This window comes from Nycticebus coucang, chromosome 12 (assembly GCF_027406575.1).
Source record: "Nycticebus coucang isolate mNycCou1 chromosome 12, mNycCou1.pri, whole genome shotgun sequence".
Classification (NCBI taxonomy): domain Eukaryota; kingdom Metazoa; phylum Chordata; class Mammalia; order Primates; family Lorisidae; genus Nycticebus; species Nycticebus coucang.
The window spans coordinates 86,392,989-86,415,933 of NC_069791.1; the positions used below are offsets into that span (position 1 = coordinate 86,392,989).

The 22,945-nt window shown below is 45.0% G+C and overlaps 1 protein-coding gene across 1 annotated transcript; it reads left to right on the forward strand.

Moving 5' to 3' along the window:
- The first annotated feature begins 21,158 nt into the window (after positions 1 to 21,158).
- LOC128562475 (E3 ubiquitin-protein ligase NRDP1-like) lies at positions 21,159 to 22,112 on the forward strand. The gene has a single exon (XM_053557449.1). The coding sequence runs from the start codon at positions 21,159 to 21,161 to the stop codon at positions 22,110 to 22,112; it is 954 nt and encodes a 317-aa protein (XP_053413424.1).
- The last annotated feature ends 833 nt before the right edge of the window (positions 22,113 to 22,945 follow it).

Sequence of the window (22,945 nt, forward strand, 5' to 3'; positions counted from 1 at the left end):
CATAATGTTCATAATGTGGGAGTTACTTGGGATCAGAATGTCAAAAGAGCCATACAGAATCACAGAATATAAAGTTGAAGCATCACCTGTCACAGCTATTTTATTCTGCCCCTTTCTCAAGGTCAAGGAAGAGGACATCTGTTTCTTAAAAGTTCCAAGTGTGGGGCGGCGCCTGTGGCTCAAGGAGTAGGGCGCCGGTCCCATATGCCAGAGGTGGTGGGTTCAAACCCAGCCCCGGCCAAAAAAGAAAAAAAAAAAAAAAAAAAAAAAAAAAAAAAGTTCCAAGTGTGCCTATTGGAAGCTTTCCTTCCACAGTGACCTCTTATTCAGAATTCTTATGACAATCAGTTGAGATTTAGGGGAGCTCTTTAAATGGTGAGAAATCCCATAAGCAGACACAAGGCTGTCCTTCATGCATTAGCTTTTCATTGTTCTTATAGAATTTTAGAGAATCCCTAACTTCTTCTACCCTGTGAGTAAAAGTTCTTAAAAGGTGTTGTTAGAATTTCCTATGAAAGTTATATTTGTGGCTGCAGTGCCCATGGCTCAGTGGGTAGGGCACTGGCCACATACACCCTGGCAGCGGGTTCAAACCCAGTCTAGGCCAGCTAAACAACGAAAAACTGCAACAAAAACATAGCTGGGCATTCTGTAGTCCCAGCCACTTGGGAGGCTGAGGTAAGAGAATCGTTTAAGCCCAAGAGTTTGAGATTGCTGTGAACTGTGATGCCACGTTGATGATCACATGATAATTGCTTTCTCATTACTGTAACATGAGCATTTGTCTTCATAAGCATATAATACCATTAAAAGGAAGACAAAGTACTAATGTTGGAACGGTGACTACCTTAAGGTAGTAGTTTGCTTATGTCTGACCAATATTGAGTGTTTCTCTGTTTGCTTCAAAATTTTGCCTCCACCCCTATGAGTGTGCTGTGCCTCCCTGGGCACCCCAGTAAGCAGATTAGGAGCCATGGAACTCATCACTTGAACATCACCTTGACTCTTGGCACTGTCCATATTTTATGATTAAAAGAAAGACAGTCTCTAGTATGCACCTTGCCTAGACTTGTGTCAAATTTGCTATCAGGTGTCTTTGAGGCCGAAGCCCACATTTGAGTGAACTCTAAAATATCCTCATACTGGATACTATGTCTGGATAAAAGCCACATCATGTTAAGTTTCTAGTATTAGAGAATAATTAGGACTATTTAGAGATTTTTAACAATTTAAGATTGGCTAATGGTCTTTGAACTTTTATGTGTAATTTTCATGCAGGGTTTCTCATCCTCAGCACTATTGCCATTTGAGGCTGGCTAAGTCTCTGTTTGGGGGCTTGTCCTGGACATTGTAAAATTCTCAGCAGCATCCTGGGTTCTACCCACTAGATGACAATAGCACCTGCCAGCTGTGACAACCAGAAGTGTGTCTAAACATCGTCAGGTATTCCCTAGTGGCAAAGTTGACCTGTGACAACTTTGAGAGAACCACTGCTTTAAATCGCTAATAACCAATCCTGAGTAGGAAGGATTTGTATAACTGCCTTTTCATTCTGGCCATGTATATTGTATCTTAAGTTTTTAAACCACATTATGATGTTATATTTGGGGGGTTTCCCCCTCCCTCTTAAATCCTCTTAGAAATCAATCCTCTAAAGAAGGATTGATCACAGAGTTACTAGGAGCAATACAGGGGTTTGAAATCAAGGTGAATCGGCTTTCCAGAATTGGCTGCATATGGTCTGTTCCTTTAGAAAGTTCTATAAGAATCACACTCAATGCTTTCATCAGTCCCCTTTCATTTTTTTTCTCTTAGAAGAGAAAAAGAAAGGAATTGTGGGGGGAGGAGACAAGATGGCTGACTGAAGCCAGCTTTCCACAGAGGCTCCCGTCCAGTAGGAGAGTTAAAGGACAAAAATTCAGCAAGTAACCTGGTGGATTTGAGCTGCACTAATAAAGAAGGTTGAAGAACGCACGTCAACCCCGCTGAGGTGAGCTGCGACCACAAGGATACAAACAAAAGGTACAAAATCCATCACCAAGTGGACAGGAGTCCCCTCCCCCATTAGAACAGCTCAGAGTGCCCCACAAACAATTGGGCAGAGTTCAAAGGTCCTCCCACTACACTCCACGGCAGAGACCCTCTAAAAACTGGACCTACCTCCCCTACTAGGGTGCCAGATCATCCTCCTGCCAGGCATAAAACTGTATAAACTGTATATAGTCTCTACCTGGAATTCTGAGCTCCCAGCTCTCTCCTTTACTCACATTGAGGTCTAGAGGCCAGTCCTGGTTGGTGGAGACTGGACCGCACGGGAGTGGCAGTTCCCTGAGGCACAGTGCGACAGCTGTCTTTTGGTGACAATACGGCCAGGCATAAAACTGTGTAAAGCTGTGTGTGTTCTCTGCCCACAACCCCAGGCTCCCAGCGCTCCCCACACTCCCCTCTGCTCTCGCTCCAAGGTCTGGAGGCCTGTCCCCCAAGGGTCCAGACTCTTGGGTGATTGCTCGAGGGTGTAGACAGTGCTGGGCTGCAGCCGGTTGGTGCAGACTCTGGGGTACGGGAGCGGAGAGAGGATGGTTGGCCGGAAGGGAGCTACACCGGAGCAGCGGTTGCCTGAGCCATAAAACAGCAGCCCTCTTTTGCTAGCCCTCTTTTGCTAGCAATATGCCTTACTACCGAATATTCTGAAGCCACACCCCCTGTCTCCCTGGGCAACCAGAGACTCTGAGTATAGGATTTGCCTGAGGCTACTCCAACTTGCAAACTGGGGAAACTCCCAGGGTGGGGCTGACCCAGAGGTCTGCTTTACTAAACCTAAGACTCACCTGGCCCTCAGGGGATCATCAGCCTATAGACAATACAAGAGCAAAGACAAGCTGATTTGGAACTCAATTCAGCTTCTCTTCTGCAGGAACCTCAGAGTTGTTCTGTTCTATTCTGTCAGTAACATTAATCAGGGGCGAGACTAGACCTGAGTGAAAACCCCCCAACCTTCATCAAGTGCCCGAGGTTGTCAGGCCTCACCTCCTCCTGCTAGAGAGAGGCAGAGCGCAGTGGCCTGGCAGACTTCCTTGTGATTCAGGCAGGTGCAAACTCCTGGAGTACCGATTCACTACAGCCAACTGGGTCAGCCAACTGCAGGGCTATCAGTGACTGGGTGTGACAGCGGTGCAAGGTAGGGAAGGAGGCATCAACCTTCTCAGACTGATCTATTGGCTGGGTGGCTCCTCCTGACTCCACGCAGCACTGGAGCAAGCCACACCAGAGTAGTCACCAGACCCCTGTGATCCAGTTCCCAGAGACCTCTTAAACTCTCTCACCCGAGACAGGTGCAGACTGAACAATTGATTTGGACTTTTTGAATTGAACCAGTCGCCTGAGGACAAATAAGGTGGTGCCCTGGGTGCACGGTGGTAGGAAGATTTGATTTTTCTTTTCCAATTGTTTGCCATTGGGGGGTGGGGTGACTTAATTGCTGATATTTCTCCACAGCTGAGACTTCAATCCAGAGTATCTGTTTCACTAGGGTGGAACAGAAACCAGCTGAAAACAAGACAGAACCACTTAGCCCCACCACACCAGACAGGGCCCCAGTTTCTCAGACCATGAAGGAAAGTACTACCAAATCCAAAAGGAGGGGGGCCAGCCATGTAGCAGCACCTCTTGCCCCCTACCATAAGAATGTGACCTTTTGTAACTGCTCCAGGAAATAGCCCCGAGCTAAAGCAGATAACCGGTAACCGGTTCTGAGAAAAGAGCTAAGCAAATGTTTAACTGCTGATCTTGTCTTAAGACAGATGAGTAATGAACCAGAGTTCTTCTTATCTGGAAAGCCCCTGCTATGTCTGCTACCCCTCCCTACCTTGTGGTTTTTGCCTTTATAAGCTTGTAAAACCTGCTGTTCGGGGCTTGACTCCTCTGCTCCTGAAAGAGTTACGAGTTAAGCCCCAGCATGCTGGAATAAAATCCTCTTGCTGATTGCATCAAGTGTCGTCTCTTGAGGTTGATTGGGGTCGTCGTTGTTCAGGACAGAGTGGGGGGTCCTGTCCCAGGTCTTTCATTTGGGGGCTCATCCGGGATTTGACAACCACCCCTCACCTGCAGAGTCGACGTTGGAGGTAAGAAAGGGGTACCCCGAAAACTGTCTGGTCTGTGTTTTCAGTCCTTTGTTCTGGTCTGTGTTTTCAGTCCTTTGTTTGACTCTGTGTGCGCGCTTTTGATTTCGCAGCCATTCGGCACCTTGTGAGAGTGGCCGGACAGTGGTCGGTAGACGTGCCCAGAGGACCACAGGCTGAAATCCTGGGGGACGCCCCAGGAATTGAGGAGAACCAGGGATGCCTGGTTGTCTCCTGCTGTAAGGGCACTGATTGAGTCCGGTTGTTCGATCAAAAATTACGGGAAACGTGCCCTTCTGATTCTGTTGTAGACTTGTGAGGGACCAAGTGTGGTAGGTAGGTCCTTGTATCTGTAATATTTCTGTTATTCCTGTTATTTGTGTTTCTGACATATCTACTGACGATGGGACAGACTGTGACAACCCCTCTGAGTTTGACTCTAGATCATTGGACTGAAGTGAAGAGAAGAGGTCGTGACCTGTCAGTAGAGGTTAAAAAAGGCCCATGGCAGACTTTCTGCTCCTCGGAGTGGCCCACTTTTAATGTCGGCTGGCCCTCAGGAGGAACCTTTGACTTATCTCTTATTTTTGCTATCAAAGAGATTGTTTTTCAGAGAGGACCGGGAGCCCATCCGGATCAACAACCTTACATTATAGTCTGGCAGGACCTGGTGCAGAATCCGCCCCCCGGGTTCAGCCGTGGACTGCCACATCCAGGCCCCCGTCTAATCCTCGGGTGCTCGCTGTCCAATCTTCCGGTTCCAGAAAAGGGGGCGACAGCTCGGACCCCCCTAAGAAGATCTACCCGGAAATTCAGGCTGATCATCTTCTCCTCAACCCTCCACCCCCTCCTCCCCCATACCCTCCCGCCTTGGCTCCTGTTGGGGGGCAGGGAGGACCAGCATCGCCGGATCCGGCGATTGCCCCCTCTGCACCCCCGGGGGAACCTTCACTGGGGCCCGCAAAAGATACCAGGAGTCACCGCCGGGGAGGAATGTCTCCCGACACTACTGTTGCCCTGCCCCTGAGGGCATACAGCCACCCGCCGGTGGCAACAGATGAAGGACCACCTCCTCTCCAGCCCCTCCAGTACTGGCCATTTTCTTCCGCAGACCTGTATAACTGGAAAACTAATCACCCCCCTTTTTCAGAAGACCCCCAACGCCTGACTGGGCTGGTAGAGTCCCTGATGTTCTCTCATCAGCCCACATGGAATGACTGCCAGCATCTCATACAGACTCTCTTCACTACTAAAGAGAGGGAGAGGATTTTACTAGAAGCTAGGAAGAATGTACTCGGGGCGGACGGGCGTCCTTCCCAGTTCCCAAACATCATCAAGGCTGCCTTTCCCCTCTCCAGACCTGACTGGGACTTCAACACGGCAGAAGGTAAGGAGCGACTGACAGTCTATCGCCAGGCTCTAGTGGCTGGCCTCCGTGGGTGGCAAGATGCCCCACTAATTTGGCTAAGATAAGAGAAGTAATACAGGGGGCCACGGAACTCCCCTCAGTGTTTCTTGAGCGTCTAATGGAAGCTTTTAGGCGCTACACCCCATTTGACCCTGCCTCTGAAGGACAGAGGGCTTCTGTGGCTATGACTTTCATAGGGCAGTCAGCTGTAGACATTAAAAGAAAGCTGCAGAGGATTAAAGAATTGCAGGACTATACCTTGCAGGATTTAGTTAAAGAAGCTGAAAAAGTATACCATAAAAAAGAAACTGAGGGAAAAAAAGAGCAGAGAAAGGAGAAAGAGAGAGAGGAAAGGGAAAATAAGAGAGACCGAAGACAGGAGAAAAACTTAACATGGATTTTGGCCGCAGTAGTAGGGGAGAAGAGCCAGGAACAGACCCTAGGTAGAACTAAGAAGTCAGGTAGCCTGAGCAACCGTGTCCCGTTAGATAAGGATCAATGTACCTACTGTAAGAAGAAGGGGCACTGGGCCAGGGAATGTCCTAAAAAAAAGGAAGAAAGAACTCTCCAAGAAAGTACTGGCCTTAGAAGAAGAAGAAAATTAGTGGGGACAGGGCTCGGAACCCCTCCCCGAGCCTAGGGTAATACTTAAGGTGGAGGGGAAGCCAGTTGAGTTCCTAGTAGACACTGGAGCTCAACACTCAGTCCTACTCAAACCATCAGGACCCATCTCCAAGAAAAAATCTTGGGTTGTAGGGGCCACAGGGCATCAGCAGTACTCATGGACTACCTGCAGATCAGTAGATCTGGGAGTGGGATGGGTAACCCACTAGTTCTTAATTATCCCTGAGTGCCCTGCGCCCCTCCTTGGGAGAGATTTACTCACCAAAATGGAAGCCCAAATCACTTTCACTCCTGATGGCCCAGAGGTAACCCAGAATAAGAGAGTAACAGCCCTGACCATGCATTTGGAGGATGAACATAAACTCTTTGAAAAGCAGCGGGAGAAAGGGACTAGTCTCATACATGACTGGCTAGAAAAATATCCCGGGGCATGGGCCGAAACTGCCAGAATGGGACTGGCTGCAAAAAGGCCGCCTATAGTCATAGAACTCAAAGCTACTTCCACTCCTGTAGCAGTGCGCCAGTATCCTATGACTAGGGAAGCTCGGGAAGGAATTAGGCCTCACATTCAGCGTCTCCTACAGCTGGGCATACTAGTAAAGTGCCAGTCACCATGGAACACCTCCTTATTACCCGTCAAGAAACCCGGCACAGAAGACTATCGCCCTGTGCAGGATTTGAGAGAAGTAAACAAGCGGGCGCAAGACATCCACCCCACCGTGCCTAACCCTTACAATCTGTTAAGCTCTCTCCCTCCAGACCATATTTGGTACACCATCCTGGATTTGAAGGAAGCCTTCTTCTGCCTCCGACTGCACTCCTCTAGCCAGAACATCTTCACATTTGAATGGAGAGACCCAGACTCTGGAACAACGGGGCAATTAACATGGACCCTACTTCCACAGGGATTCAAGAACTCCCCAACCATCTTTAATGAAGCCCTCCACCAAGACCTAGCTCACTTTCACGCCAGCCACCCTCAGGTAACGCTCCTACAATATGTAGATGACTTACTACTAGCTGGAACGACAAAGGAAGAGTGCCATCGGGGCACAGAACTGTTGCTGAAAGAACTAGCCCGCTTAGAATATCGAGCCTCCGCCAAGAAGGCCCAGATCTGCCAGAAAGAGGTAATGTACCTGGATTACACCCTAAGAGGAGGGCAGAGATGGTTAACAGAAGCCAGGAAGCATACTGTGACTCAGATTCCAGTTCCCCACTTGCCCCGCCAGGTGCGAGAATTCTTAGGGACTACGGGGTTCTGCCGCTTATGGATACCGGGGTTTGCTACTCTGGCAGCCCCCCTCTACCCTTTGACCAAGGAAAGCACTCCCTTCGAGTGGAGTGCCAGCCAACAGCGGGCCTTTGACAACATTAAAAAGGCATTATTATCAGCCCCGGCTCTGGCTCTACCAGATATAACAAAGCCCTTTGTCCTATACGTAGATGAGAAGAGAGGAGTGGCCTGAGGGGTGCTGATGCAACCTTTAGGGCCATGGAAAAGACCGGTAGCATACCTCTCCAAGAAATTAGACCCCGTCGCTGGTGGTTGGCCAGCCTGTCTGAGGTCTGTGGCGGCAGTGGCGGTACTGGTAAAAGATGCAGACAAATTGACTATGGGGCAGAAGTTGACAGTCATTGCCCCCCATGCCTTAGAAAGCATCATCAGACAGCCCCCTGATCGGTGGCTGTCCAATGCCCGCATGACACACTACCAGAGTCTCCTATTAAATGGAGACAGAGTCCAGTTTGGCCTGCCTGTCATCCTCAACCCGGCTACCCTACTACCTGATACCTCTGTCCAGGAGGATGTATTACACACATGCCAAAAAGTACTGGCTGAGGAAACTGGAACTCGGAGGGACCTCTGTGATCAGCCCCTGCCGGATGCCCAACTGACCTAGTTCACTGATGGGAGCAGCTCCATAATAGAAGGTAAAAGGGTGGCCGGGGCGGTGGTAGTAAACAATAAACAGACCATCTGAGCAAGTAGTCTGCCTGAAGGGACGTCAGCCCAGAAGGCCGAGCTAGTCGCCTTGACCCAGGCCTTACGTTTGGCAGAAGGGAAAAAGGTTAACATATACACTGATAGCAGGTATGCTTTTGCTACAGCCCATGTCCGTGGGGCCATTTACAGGCAGTGAAGACTGTTAACTTCAGCAGAAAAAGAAATTAAACACAAGGAAGAAATCCTAAGTCTACTGGAGGCTGTTCACCTCCCTAAGAGAGTGGCCATAATCCACTGCCCTGGACATCAGAAAGGGGGGTCCAGAGTTGCCGAGGAAAACCAAAGAGCCGACCAAGAAGCTAAACAAGTGGCTCAAGGGCTCAACATCCTACCGCTATATGAAAACACTTTAAGGCCTAGCCTTAAAGAAATAGCACCCCCCCTTATCAAAAACTTTAAATATTCGGAACGAGATCTCGAGAGGATGGACAGATTAAGCCTCCACCTAGAATCCCCAGAGAAGATCCAAGAAACCCTGGAAGGGAAAAACATCCTCCCTGAGGAGCAGGCAATCACCTTTCTCAGACAACTTCATAAATTAACCCATCTGGGCCCCAAACATCTGAAAACCATTGTTCAGTCCTCTCCATACTATATTATAGAATTAAGTAAGCTCGTTGATGCAGCTGTAAAAGAGTGCAGACCTTGCCAATTACTAAACACCCAGCCTAGCACACTACCTCAGGGAAAACGACTCCGAGGGGAGCGCCCTGGAAGCTACTGGGAAACAGATTTTACTGAAATTAAGCTGGCTAAGTACGAATACAAGTACTTGCTAGTGTTCATAGACACTTTCTCAGAATGAGTCGAAGCTTTTCCTACAAAGAGGGAGACTGCTCAAGTTGTGGCCAAAATAATATTAGAAGAGATTTTTCCAAAATTTAGACTACCCAAAGTAATCTGATCTGACAGCAGTCCTGCTTTCGTTACCCAGTCAGGGTTTGGCCAAAATCCTAGGGCTTAAATGGAAATTACATTGTGCTTATCAGCCCCAGAGCTCAGGGCAGGTAGAGAGAATGAATAGAATCCTAAAAGAGGCCATGACTAAATTATCCTTAGAGACTGGCATTACTGACTGAACAGTCCTCCTTCCCTTTGCCCTGTTCCATGTGCGCAACACCCCTAGTACTCTCAAGCTGACCCCCTTTGAAATCCTATATGGAGCTCACCCCCCGCTCGTTAACATGCAGCACCTCCCTTCCCCAGAATCTTACTCCTCTCAATCTCTATACACCAGATTAAAAACCCTTGAAACTGTGCAAAAGGAAGTGTAGAGCTGGCTGATCGAAGCCTACAAGCCTGGAGATCTGCAAATACCTCACCAGTTCCAGGTTGGAGATTCGGTGTACATCCAGCACCACTGGACAGCCAACCTTGAACCACAGTGGAAAAGGCCATACCTAGTACTGCTCACAACCCCGACCGCAGTAAAAATTGATGGCATCGCAGCCTGGATCCACGCGTCTCATGTCAAACCAGCACCGCCGCCAGACTCCGGGTGGAAAGTGGAAAAGACGGACAACCCCCTCAAGCTCCGCATCCGCCGCAGTAGCCCTGCTGCTGCTGATACAACTCCCGGGGATAAGTAGCTCCGGTCCCAATCCCCACGCCCCCCAGAGGTTAACCTGGCAGGTTCTCTCTCAGACTAGTAATGTAGTATAGAGTACTATAAAAGAGAACTTTCCTTGAACCTAGTGGCCGTCCCTCACCCCAGATATTTACGCCTTAATAGCAGGGCTAGATAATTGGAATATCCCCGATGAGACCTTTAAAGAGGTTCCATCGAGCCTTGATCATCATTTGGCAAAGCGCTCGCTTACCCAAAGCTCCACATCCCAAGGCCAGTACATTGCAGACGCCCCTGGCTGTGGCAACTTGCCCACCCAGCGCCGGATGCGACAAACAGAGTTCTATATCTGTCCCCGGGACGGGAGAACGAGAAGCCAGGCCAACAGATGTGGGGGGATAGAAAATTTCTATTGTAAGCAATGAGAATGTGAAACGACTGGGCAGGCATCCTGGCACCCCATCTCCTCTTGAAACTTAATAACCGTAAAGAGAAGCAGTACCAAGGCAGGGTCAAACCCCCTAAATATTTCCTTCACGGAAAGAGAAAAACAAGCCCGAGATTAAATAAAAGAAAAAACATGAGGATTCCGTTTCTATATGTCAGAGTAGGATAAAGGATTTACCTTCTTTATCAAATTAAAAATAGAAACCCCCGTCGCTGTCCAGATAGAACCCAACATCGTACTCTCAGGACAGCAGCCGCCAGCCAGGCTGCCTATTTCCCCCCGTATGCCCCAGACCCCAGGGAGCACCCCAGAGAGCACCCAATTAACTGGGGCCAGCACAGCCCCATCACCTGTGGAACTATCTCCCCAGGTAACATCCCCGGAGACTCCAAGCACCGGGCAGAGACTCCTTAACTTAATACAGGAGACTTTCAATGTCCTCAATACTTCCAACCCTAATCTTACTGAATCTTGCTTATTGTGCCTAGCCTCAGGCCCGCCCTATTATGAAGGGATCGCCTTCTCAGGTATCTTCCAAAATACCACCTCCCATAATTCCTGTGACTGAGAGTCCAAGATCACCCTTACAGCAGTCTCTGGACGAGGCACTTGCCTAGGCACGATCCCGGAAAATTGCCAGCATCTGTGTAATCAGACCATAAAAAGCCCGTCAACCACTACCAATTATTATCTAATGCCCCCTAAAAGAGAATAGTGGGCTTGCAGCACCCGGCTAACCCCGTGCATTTCCTCATCAGTGTTTAACTCCACTACAGACTACTGTATCCTCGTACAGTTAATACCTAAAGTTATCTACCACAAGGCGAGTTCCTTCAGGCAGAATTCGATCTCAGACCCCGTAGACAGAAGAGGGAACCAGTCTCTATTACCCTAGCTGTCCTGATGGGTATAGGAGTGGTAGCCGGAGTAGGAACAGGAACGGCTGCGCTTGTCCAGACCCCACAGTATCTCGAAGAACTGCGAGCAGCCGTAAATGAGAACCTAAAAGCCATAGAACAATCAATCACAAAACTAGAAGAGTCACTGTCCTCCTTATCTGAAGTAATATTGCAGAATAGACGGGGACTCGATCTCCTGTTGCTAAAAGATGGAGGGTTATGCACTGCACTGAGAGAAGAATGCTGTTTCTATATAGATCACTCTAGCATGGTAAAAGACTCCATGTCTAAACTCAGAAAGAGACTAAAAAAAAGGCAACGAGACCGTAAAGAGAAGCAGGCCCATCAAGGGTAGTTTGAAATTTGGTACAACCAGTCCCCCTGGTTCACCACTCTCATTTCCAGTGTAATAGGTCCCCTTATTATACTGCTTCTAATTCTTACCTTTGGGCCCTGCATTTTCAACCATATATTCACCTTCGTCCAGGAGAGAGTGAGTGCTGTACAAGTATTAATGCTCAGGCAGCATTACCAGTCTCTCCGCCGGGACGATAGCCATGAGAATAAATACATAGAGCCAGAAGTTCCATAATTAGAACTTCCCAAAAAACAAATGGGGGAATGAAGGAAAGTACTACCAAATCCAAAGGGGGGGGGCCAGCCATGTAGCAGCACCTCTCGCCCCCTACCATAAGAATGTGACCTTTCGTAACTGCTCCAGGAAATAGCCCCGAGCTAAAGCAGATAACCGTTAACCGGTTCTGAGAAAAGAGCTAAGCAAATGTTTAACTGCTGATCTTGTCTTAAAACAGATGAGTAATGAACCAGAGTTCTTCTTATCTGGAAAGCCCCTGCTATGTCTGCTACCCCTCCCTATCTTGTGGTTTTTGCCTTTATAAGCTTGTAAAACCTGCTGTTCGGGGCTTGACTCCTCTGCTCCTGACAGAGTTATGAGTTAAGCCCCAGCATGCTGGAATAAAATCCTCTTGCTGATTGCATCAAGTGTTGTCTCTTGCAGTTGATTGGGGTCATCGTTGTTCAGGACAGAGTGGGGGGTCCTGTCCCAGGTCTTTCAACCACAACATTGTACAGGGCCTCGACAAAGCCCCAGGGGAAAAAATCAGAGGGAGTAAAACAACCATGGGGCGGAATCAGCGGAAAAACTCTGGTAACATGAATAACCAGAATAGATCAACCCCCCCCCCCAAGGAAAGATATGGCAGATGCAATTAAAGATCCCATTCATAAACAACTGGCTGAGATGTCAGAACTTGAATTCAGAATTTGGATTACAGACAAGATTAACAAAGTGGAATTAGGAATTCGAGGAGAAATTTCAAAAGTTGTCTCAAGAATTTAACGAATTTAAAGACAAAACCACCAAGGACTTAGACACACTGAAGCAAGAATTTGCATCCCTCAAAGATATGAAAAATACAGTAGAATCCCTCAGCAACAGAATGGAGCAAGCAGAAGAAAGGATTTCTGACATTGAAGATAAAGCCTTTGAACGCTCCCAAACTCTCAAAGAGGAAGAGAAATGGAGAGCAAAAATGGATCATTCTCTCCGAGAGCTCTGGGATAATTCGAAGAAGGCAAATATCCGAATCATAGGAATTCCAGAAACAGATGAAGTGGCCTCGCTGGGCACAGAGGCCCTTCTGCATGAAATTATGAAAGAGAATTTTCCAGACATGCCTAGAGATTGTGAAATTCAGATAGCGGACAGCTTCAGAACCCCAGCATGACTCAACCCCAATAAGACATCCCCCAGGCATATCATAATTAACTTCACCAAAGTTAATATGAAGGAGAAAATCCTCAAAGCTGCCAGGAGAAAGAAAACCATTACCTTCAAAGGGAAGAATATTAGAATGACTGCAGATCTCTCTGCTGAAACTTTTCAAGCCAGAAGAAGGTGCCTTTTAATCTCCTAAAGCAAAATAACTTTCAATCCCAGAACTTGTATCCAGCTAAACTGAGTTTCATTTATGATGGAGAAATTAAATACTTTAATGACATTCATATGTTGAAGAAATTTTCCATAACCAAACCAGCTCTTCAGGATATTCTCAGACCTATCCTCCATAATGACCAACCCAATCCTATACCACAAAAGTAAACTCACTCAGAAACTTCAGATCAAACTCCAATTTCCACACTGGCAAAAGGATTAAAAATGCCCACTGGACTTTTGAGAAACTCTATACCCAAAACTTCACCAGACTCATCAATATTCTCCATTAATGTGAATGGCTTAAACTGTCCTCTAAATAGGCATAGGTTAGCTGACTGGATACAAAAACTCAGGCCAGATATCTGTTGCATACAAGAGTCACATCTTAACTTAAAAGACAAATACAGACTCAGGGTGAAAGGATGGTCATCCATATTTCAGGCAAATGGTAATCAGAAAAAAGCAGGTGTTGCAATTTTATTTAAGCCAACGAAAGTAAGGAAGGACAAGAATGGTCACTTCATATTTGTTAAGGTTAATACTCAATATGATGACATCTCAATTATTAATATCGATGCACCCAACCAGAATGCACCTCAATTTATAAGAGAAACTCTAACAGACATGAGCAACTTGATTTCCTCAAGTTCCATAATAGTCGGAGATTTCAACACTCCTTTGGCAGTATTGGATCGATCCTCCAACAGGAAGCTGAGCAAAGAAATCTTAGATTTAAACCTAACCATCCAACAGTTGGATTTAGCAGACATCTACAGAACATTTCATCCCAACAAAACTGAATACACGTACCTCTCATCAGCCCATGGAACTTACTCCAAAATCAATCACATCTTAGGTCACAAGTCTGACCTCAGTAAATTTAAAGGAATAGACATTATTCCATGCATCTTCTCGGACCACTATGGAATAAAACTTGAGCTGAGGAACAACAGGAATCTGCATACTCATACAAAAACATGGAAGTTAAATAACCTCATGCTGAATGATAGCTGGGTCAGAGATGAGATTAAGAAAGAAATCACCAACTATTTGGAACAAAACAACAATGAGTACATGAACTATCAGAACCTCTGGGACACCGTAAAGGCAGTTCTAAGAGGGAAAGTTATAGCACTGAAAGCCTTCCTCAAGAGAACGGAAAGAGAGAAAGCTAACAACTTAATGGGACATCTCAAGCAACTGGAAAAGGAAGAACATTCCAACCCCAAACCCAGTAGAAGAAAAGAAATAACCAAAATTAGAGCAGAATTAAATGAAATTGAAAACAAAAGAATAATAGAACAGATCAATAAATCAAAAAGCTGGTTTTTTGAAAAGGTCAATAAAATAGATAAACCTTTGGCCAACCTAATCAGGAAAAAAAGAGTAAAATCTCTAATCTCATCAATCAAAAACAACAAAGACGAAATAACAACAGTCTCCTCAGAAATCCAAAAAATCCTTAATGAATATTACAAGAAACTGTATTCTCAGAAATATGAAAATCTGAAAGAAATTGACCGATACTTGGAAACACGTCACCTTCCAAGACTTAGCCAGAATCAAGTGGAAATGTTGAACAGGCCCATATCAAGTTCGGAAATAGCATCAACCATACAAAACCTCCCTAAAAAGAAAAGCCCAGGACCAGATGGTTTCATGTCAGAATTCTACCAAACTTTTAAAGAGAAATTAGTACCTATATTACTCAACCTGTTCCAAAAGGTAGAAAAAGAAGGAAGACTACCTAACACGTTCTATGAAGCAAACATCACCCTGATCCCCAAACCAGGAAAAGACCCAACAAGAAAAGAAAATGATAGACCAATATCACTAATACGTATAGATGCAAAAATATTCAACAAGATCCTAACAAACAGAATCCAGCAACACATCAAACAAATTATACATCATGACCAAGTCGGTTTTATCCCAGGGTCTCAAGGCTGGTTCAATATACGTAAATCTATAAATGTAATCCAGCACATAAACAAATTAAAAAACAAAGACCATATGATTCCCTCAATCGATGCAGAAAAAGCTTTTGATAATATCCAGCATCCCTTCATGATCAGAACACTTAAGAAAATCGGTATAGAAGGGACATTTCTTAAACTGATAGAGGCCATCTACAGCAAACCCACAGCCAATATCATATTGAATGGAGTTAAATTGGAATCATTTCCACTCAGATCAGGAACCAGACAAGGCTGCCCATTGTCTCCATTGCTTTTTCACATTGTAATGGAAGTTTTAGCCACCGCAATTAGGGAAGAAAAGGTGATCAAGGGTATCCATATAGGGTCAGAAGAGATCAAACTTTCGCTCTTCTCAGATGATATGATTGTATATCTGGAAAACACTAGGGACTCTACTACAAAACTCTTAGAAGTGATCAAGGAATACAGCAGCGTCTCAGGTTACAAAATCAACATTCATAAATCGGTAGCCTTTATATATACCAACAATAGTCAAGTTGAAAAAACAGTTAAGGACTCTATCCCATTCACAGTAGTGCCAAAGAAGATGAAATATTTGGGAATTTATCTAACAAAGGACGTGAAAGATCTCTATATAGAGAACTATGAAACTCTAAGAAAAGAAATAGCTGAAAATATTAACAAATGGAAAAACATACCATGCTCATGGCTGGGAAGAATCAACATTGTTAAAATGTCCATACTACCCAAAGCTATATATAATTTCAGTGCAATCCCTATTAAAGCTCCACTGTTATACTTTAAAGATCTTGAAAAAACAAAACTTCACTTTATATGGAATCAGAAAAAAACACGAATAGCTAAGACATTACTCAGAAATAAAAACAAAGCAGGAGGAATTACGCTACCAGACCTCAGACTATACTACAAATCGATAGTGATCAAAACAGCATGGTATTGGCACAAAAACAGAGAAGTAGATGTCTGGAACAGAATAGAGAACCAAGAGATGAATCCAGCTACTTACCGTTATTTAATCTTTGACAAACCAATTAAAAACATTCAGTAGGGAAAAGATTCCCTATTTAACAAATGGTGCTGGGCGAACTGGCTGGCGACCTGTAGAAGACTGAAACTGGACCCACACCTTTCACCATTAACTAAGATAGACTCTCACTGGATCAAAGATTTAAACTTAAGACATGAAACTATAAAGATACTAGAGGAGAGTTCAGGGAAAACCCTTGAAGAAATTGGGCTGGGCTAGTATTTTATGAGAAGGACCCCCCGGGCAATTGAAGCGGCTTCAAAAATACACTACTGGGACTTGATCAAACTAAAAAGCTTCTGCACAGTCAAGAACACAGTAAGTAAAGCAAGCAAACAGCCCTAAGAATGGGAGAGGATATTTGCAGGTTATGTCTCCGACAAAGGTTTAATAATCAGAATCCACAGAGAACTCAAATGCATTAGCAAGAATAGAACAAGGGATCCCATCGCAGGCTGGGCAAGGGATTTGAAGAGAAAATTCTCTGAAGAAGACAGGCGCATGGCCTTCAGACATATGAAAAAATGCTCATCATCTTTAATCATCAGAGAAATGCAAATCAAAACTACTTTGAGATACCATCTAACTCCAGTGAGACTATCCTATATCACAAAAATCCCAAGACCAGAGATGTTGGCGTGGATGTGGAGAAAAGGGAACACTTTTGCACTGCTGGTGGGAATGCAAATTAATACATTCTTTTTGGGAAGAGATGTGGAGAACACTTAGAGATCTAAAAGTAGATCTGCCATTCAATCCTGTAATCCCTCTACTGGGCATATACCCAGAAGACAAAAAATCACATCATAACAAAGATATTTGTACCAGAATGTTGCAGCCCAATTCATAATTGCTAAGTCATGGAAGAAGCCCAAGTGCCCATTGATCCACGAATGGATTAATAAATTGTGGTATATGTACACCATGGAATATTATGCAGCCTTAAAAAAAGATGGAGACTTTACCTCTTTCATGTTTACATGGATGGAGCTGGAACATATTCTTCTTAGTAAAGTATCTCAAGAATGGAAGAAAAAGTACCCAATGTACTCAGCCCTACTATGAAACTAATTTAGGGTTTTCATATGAAAGCTATAACCCAGTTACAACCTAATAATAGGAGGAAGGGGGAAAGGGAGGGGAGGAAGGAAAGAGGTGGGTAGAGGGAAGAGGATTGGTGGGATTACACCAGCGGTGCATCTTACAAGGGTATATGTGAAACCTGGTAAATGGTCTGTGAAGCTAGTGAATGATGCCCCATGAATATATCAATGTACACAGCTATGATTTAATAAAAAAAGAAAAAAAAAAGAAAGGAATTGTGGATGTCAGTTTGGTGAGTAAGTTATTTTTCCCACTTCTCAGAAGCTTTCCAAACATACCAGGGTTTTTCTGTTGTTCCCATGGTCTCTTGCCAGTGCTAGATTTTATTAAAATTCCATATTGTCCCAGAATAGTAAAACTCCTTTGAAATTTCTCTGAGCCGGTGCCCTCCGGAGATACTGTCTCCTACAAAGTGTTAGTCATTCTTTAAGGACAGAAAATGGACTTGTAATTTCCACACAACTTGAATAGCCCCTGACTTAAAAGGAGCAGTGGAATTGTGAGAGTGGTGTTATCGCCATCTGATTCTATCATCAAAAGGACGTTAGGTCGTCCCATCTGGCACTTCCCGTGTGGTGTGCCAACATGCTATGACATATGTTTGGCCCACTGCTGTGTGGCAGGGGAGCCTCACATCACTGACCCCCTCAGCTCTTCTGTACTTTGCACTCAATTTGTAAGAGTAATCAGGATGATGCATGAGTTTTGCTTCCCATGCTAACTTTCTATCCTAATGTGAATAAGATATATCTCCCTTAGCTACATGGTACCAGGCAACTGCAAGTTTCCAGATTCTGGCAGGTTATTTGTTGTTGTTTGGTCAAGAATAGAAAAATTCATTTCAAACATGCTCATTCTTAATATGTTTGTTATTTGCAAGGAGTCACACAGGCATTTGGGAATTGTTTCTTTTCATAACAGGGCAGACAAGCACCTTCATCTTCATTATATTAGTAACACTTTTCCTGACTCATGCATGGGAGCTTTCCTTACATTAGCAGGCGCCCAGGAGGTTTATGTTTTAGCTTATGGTGCATGGCCAAATCTGTTTGAATCAGCGACTTGGGATTATGAAGGTAGAAAGGGCAAACCTAATTACATACCGCAATTCAGCCTCTTCAGCATTTCTTTTTTCTCAGAGTTCTCAGAGCACAGAGAGCATGAATTACTAGCAGTGATACACGGTGGCTCTTGTGTGTTTCAATTCCTTCCATGCTGGTTTATTTCCGTAAGCAAGTTGATCAAATAATGCCTGGGGTAAACAAGCAGTTTTCTTTCTTTTGAATTTTTTTAAACTTTTAATTGAAAAAAGCTCAATTAAAAGTTTATACACAAATATATTGTGACTAAATCAGTTAACCTCCGCGTACCTAACTCTAAATATTGTTAATCTCATTTCATTTGTACCAGTGGTTCTAAAAGTATAGTCCCATAATAACAGCATCAGCACCACCTAAGAACTTACCAGAAATGTAAATGTCTATATTGAAAGTTCTACCTTATCAGGAACTCAAAGGGGTGGCGCCTGTGACAGATGAGATCTCATGTATGTTTCCCAGGCTGGCCTTAGACTCCTGGGTTCAAGTGACCTTTCCATCTCAATCTCCTGAGCAGCAACTTACAGGTTTGTCCCACTGTGCCTAGGAAACTGTTTTTTTAAACATAAGAGCCTGCCGTATTTAAATAGGCTTACCCATGATCTCTTACTATTTAAAGAAACAGCTGGGCAGGTGCTTCGTGATAAACACTCACACACACACACATACGGTTGTTCATTGTAGTGCCCATGATGAAGAAAACTCGGAAATAACACGTGTCTAGTAGTGAGGGGTTGGTTGAATGAGTCCTGTTTTATCCACTCACTGGGATGCTATGAAATCATTACAGAATGATATCTCTGGTGCTATTTTTAAGTAGAAAAAGCAGTTTTCAAAAGAAATATTCTCATTTTCTTTTCTTTTTTCTGTCCAGGATGGCTGCGTATGGGGGCACTAAAGTGAAGGGGTGGTTGTTTCTATTGTGTACATGAATTTAAGCATGTAAGAAAAAAAGGTAGAATGTTATACGCAGAAACATTAATACTTCCCTTTGGAAAGTATGATTTTGTTAATTTTTACTCTTCAATATTTTAATAATGAGCTCATATATTTATAATGAGGGAAAACAAAGTTATTTTCATTTTGAAAGAGCCTTATCCATTGAATATTAATATAATCTCATTTTGGTTCATTTCTTTTTACATTGGCAGATGGATACATATTCAAGTCAAAAATATATACCATTATTGGAGCAGATTTCTAAGACATACCTAAACTGAAAGAGATAGGAAACATGACTAGACAGTGAGGTTTTTTTTTTATTATTGTCTTATGTTTGATTTCATGCTAATAATGAGGTAAGGGCAGATGGAAGTGTAGCACAACACCCAACCTCCCCTTTTTATTTTAAGCTTTATTATTTATTATTATTTATTATTTATTATTTATTTTAAGCTTTATTATTTTATTTCTCCTTATAGTGGTTTGCTGAAATTTTTCAACAGTGCTGTTTCTCAAATGCATTTCCACATCAGAATCACCTGTGTTACTTTTTTAAAATACTGGTGCCTACTTAACATAAATAAGTTTGAGAGGAGATAATTTGGGGGGTATAAACATATAATTGCCACATAAAAAGAAATGGTTAGCATTCAGAATATATAAAGAAGAACTAAAGGCCTCTTTGTCCACTTTCCTTGGCAAGGGAGGTTGGTTCACCGTCTTCAGCCGACGTTATCTTGTTCTGTAAACCTACATATCAGTATGTAAACCATATCTTTCTCTTTATCAATAAACTTTGTGCACACTTGAAAAAAAAAACTGAAAAAGTCTAATAGAATGAGCAAAAGATAAATTACCAGACAGCTCAAAGAAACTGATACAGGTATGAATAGGGTATTGCACCTCAGTAGTAATCAGAAGAAATTCTATTTTACTCTCACCAAGTTAGCAAAAAATATAAAAGTTGACAGTATCAAGTCTTGGTAAGGACGTGAGGGGTTGGGAATGGGCATATACTACTGCTGGAAGTGAACTTGGTACAACCATTATGAAAGTTGTTAACATGTGTACCATATGACATCAGAGTTGCTCTTTTCTCTATGTTCCCTTGGTAAGGTCCTGCATGAATTCACAGAGAGAATGTGCATTATAACTCATGTTTGTAGTAGCAGAAAATTGGAAACCGTTTAAAGGTCTATTAGGAGACAATGAATAAATAAAATGTAAAATGCATGGCCTAGATCAAAATGGGAGAACTCAAAAACTTAGTATGTTACCAAAAAAAAAAAAAAAATCAAGTTTCAGCCCGGCGCAGGGCTCACACCTGTAATCCTAGCTCTCTGAAAGGCCAAGGATGGTGGATCGCCTGAGCTCAGGAGTTTGAGACCAGCCTGAGCCAGAGCGAGACTTAGTCTCCAAAAATAGCGGGGCTAGTGGCGAGCGCCTGTAGTCCCAGCTACTTGGGAGGCTTAGGCAAGAGAATCGCTTTAGCCCAAAATTTGAAGTTGCTGTGAGCTGTGACAGCACAGCATTCTACACAGGGAGACAAAATGAGACTCTGTCTCAAAAAAAAAAAAAAATCAAGTTTCAAAATAATGTGGACAGGACCACGACAAATAGTTGGAATCTTCTTCTCCTCTACCCCCTCCTTCCCCTTTCCCTTGCCTTCCCAGGAAAAGCTGAGACCAGGCACCAGGGCTGTCCCGTGGCCGCTGCAGCTTCAGCTCCAACCAGGTGGCTGGGCAGTGTCCAGGGCAGTGTGTACTGCGCCTGCACAGGCTTCCACTTAATGCAGGAGTGCTGCTGATTGTGACATCACATCCATCCCCTTGTCACCAGGAAGGAAGACTGAGTCGGAGAGTAGCCAACAAAATGGGTTACTGGACGCACCTCCTGAGTAGCACTGAGTGGAGGCATCAGGAGGGTGGGGACTTATGAACAGGGACCCCCCACCCCCCACCCCAACACTGGGAAGGACCTGGTTTTCAGTGTTGAGACATGGGGTATGATGTAGCCCGTTTCCAGGGGGTTATTGACGAAGACCTTATCTGTCCTATTTGCAGAGGCGTCTTGGCAGAGCCAGTGCAGGCGCCCCATTGTGAGCATGCTTTCTGCAACGCCTGCATCACCCACTGGCTCTCTGAACAACAGACGTGTCCGGTGGACAGCACTGTGCTGACGGTGGCCCACCTGCGCCCTGTACCTCGGATCATGCGGAACATACTGTCAAAGCTGCAGATTGCCTGCGACCACGCTCAGTTTGGCTGCAGTGCCATTGTTCGGCTGGATAACCTCACGTCTCACCTCAGCGATTGTGAGCACAACCCTAAGCGGACTGTGACCTGTGAACAGGGCTGCGACCTGGAGATGCCCAAAGATGAACTGTCAAATCACAACTGCATTAAGCACGTGCGCTCAGTGGTAGAGCGGCAGCAGACACGCCTAGCAGAGCTGGAGAGGACGTCAGCGGAGCACCAGCACCAGCTGGTGGAGCAGAAGCGAGACATCCAGCTGCTAAAGGCGTACGTGCGGGCCATCCGCAGCGTCAACCCCAACCTTCAGAACCTGGAGGAGACGATCGAATATAATGAGATCCTAGAGTGGGTGAACTCCCTTCGACCGGCTAGAGTGACCCGCTGGGGAGGGATGATCTCGACCCCAGATGCTGTGCTCCAGTCTGCGATCAAGCGCTCCCTGGTGGAGAGTGGCTGCCCTGCCTCTATTGTCAACGGGCTGATTGAAAACGCCCATGAGCGCAGCTGGCCCCAGGGTCTGGCCACGCTAGAGACAAGACAGATGAATCGCCGCTTCTATGAGAACTACGCGACCAAACGCATCCCTGGCAAGCAGGCTGTGGTCGTGATGGCCTGTGAAAACCAGCATATGGGCGATGACATGATGCAAGAGCCGGGCCTTGTTATCATATTTGCTCACGGTGTGGAGGAGATGTAGCAGAACTCGACCGGCTATCAAGGAAGAAAATCCCATTGCTCCTGCAGCTGGATCCCGAGTCCTCCCCCGTCCTTAACACTGTGACTTATATTTGAGCTATACATCTCCTGTTTTTTTGGCACCGAAGGGCCCTGGGGTACTTTGCCCAGCCTTTCAGGTGGGAAATCTAAATTTCCTCCTTTTGTCATATTCCTTCCCCTAAAATGTCTGTAAATTCTCTGTCTGGGTGGGGAAATCTCCACCTGTATCCATTGTCCTGCCGAGGGTTCCGGTTCTGGACGTTTTCAGAAGGCATAAAGAGATTGGTTTTTCCCTAAAGGATCAGGGTGGAGTGAGGAATCTAATCAGTCCCTCTCCTCCAAAACCAGGGATCAGAGTAGGCAGGCCTGTGGTCTCCAGCGTTTGAAGGGCAGTTCTGGGGAGCAGACATCCTGAATAAAGATGAGGGTAGAGCCAACACCTAGAAATAGTGAGGCCTGTGACTGGCCATCACTGACAGCCCTTAGGAGACTGCTGGACCTCTGTGCCAAGCAATATCCCTGTTCAGCCCACCTCAAAAGTGCAGGCTCTGCACCAGGCCTGAGGGTCTACAGGTTGGGATTCCAAAGATTTCCAGATTTCTTCTTTCCTACACTTTTCATAATTAGGGATTAGTCTCTCTAGGTTTCTATGTTCAGCAAGAAGCTGCTGTCTGGCTTTTGCTGAAATAGCGTAGGTGCTGCCTCTTGTGACACAGGCCATCATAGTACCACGGAGGCCTCTCCAGCCCTGAGAGTATAATCAATTATTTTGATAATTTCCCTTGGCCATTATTTGTTTATATTTCACAAACC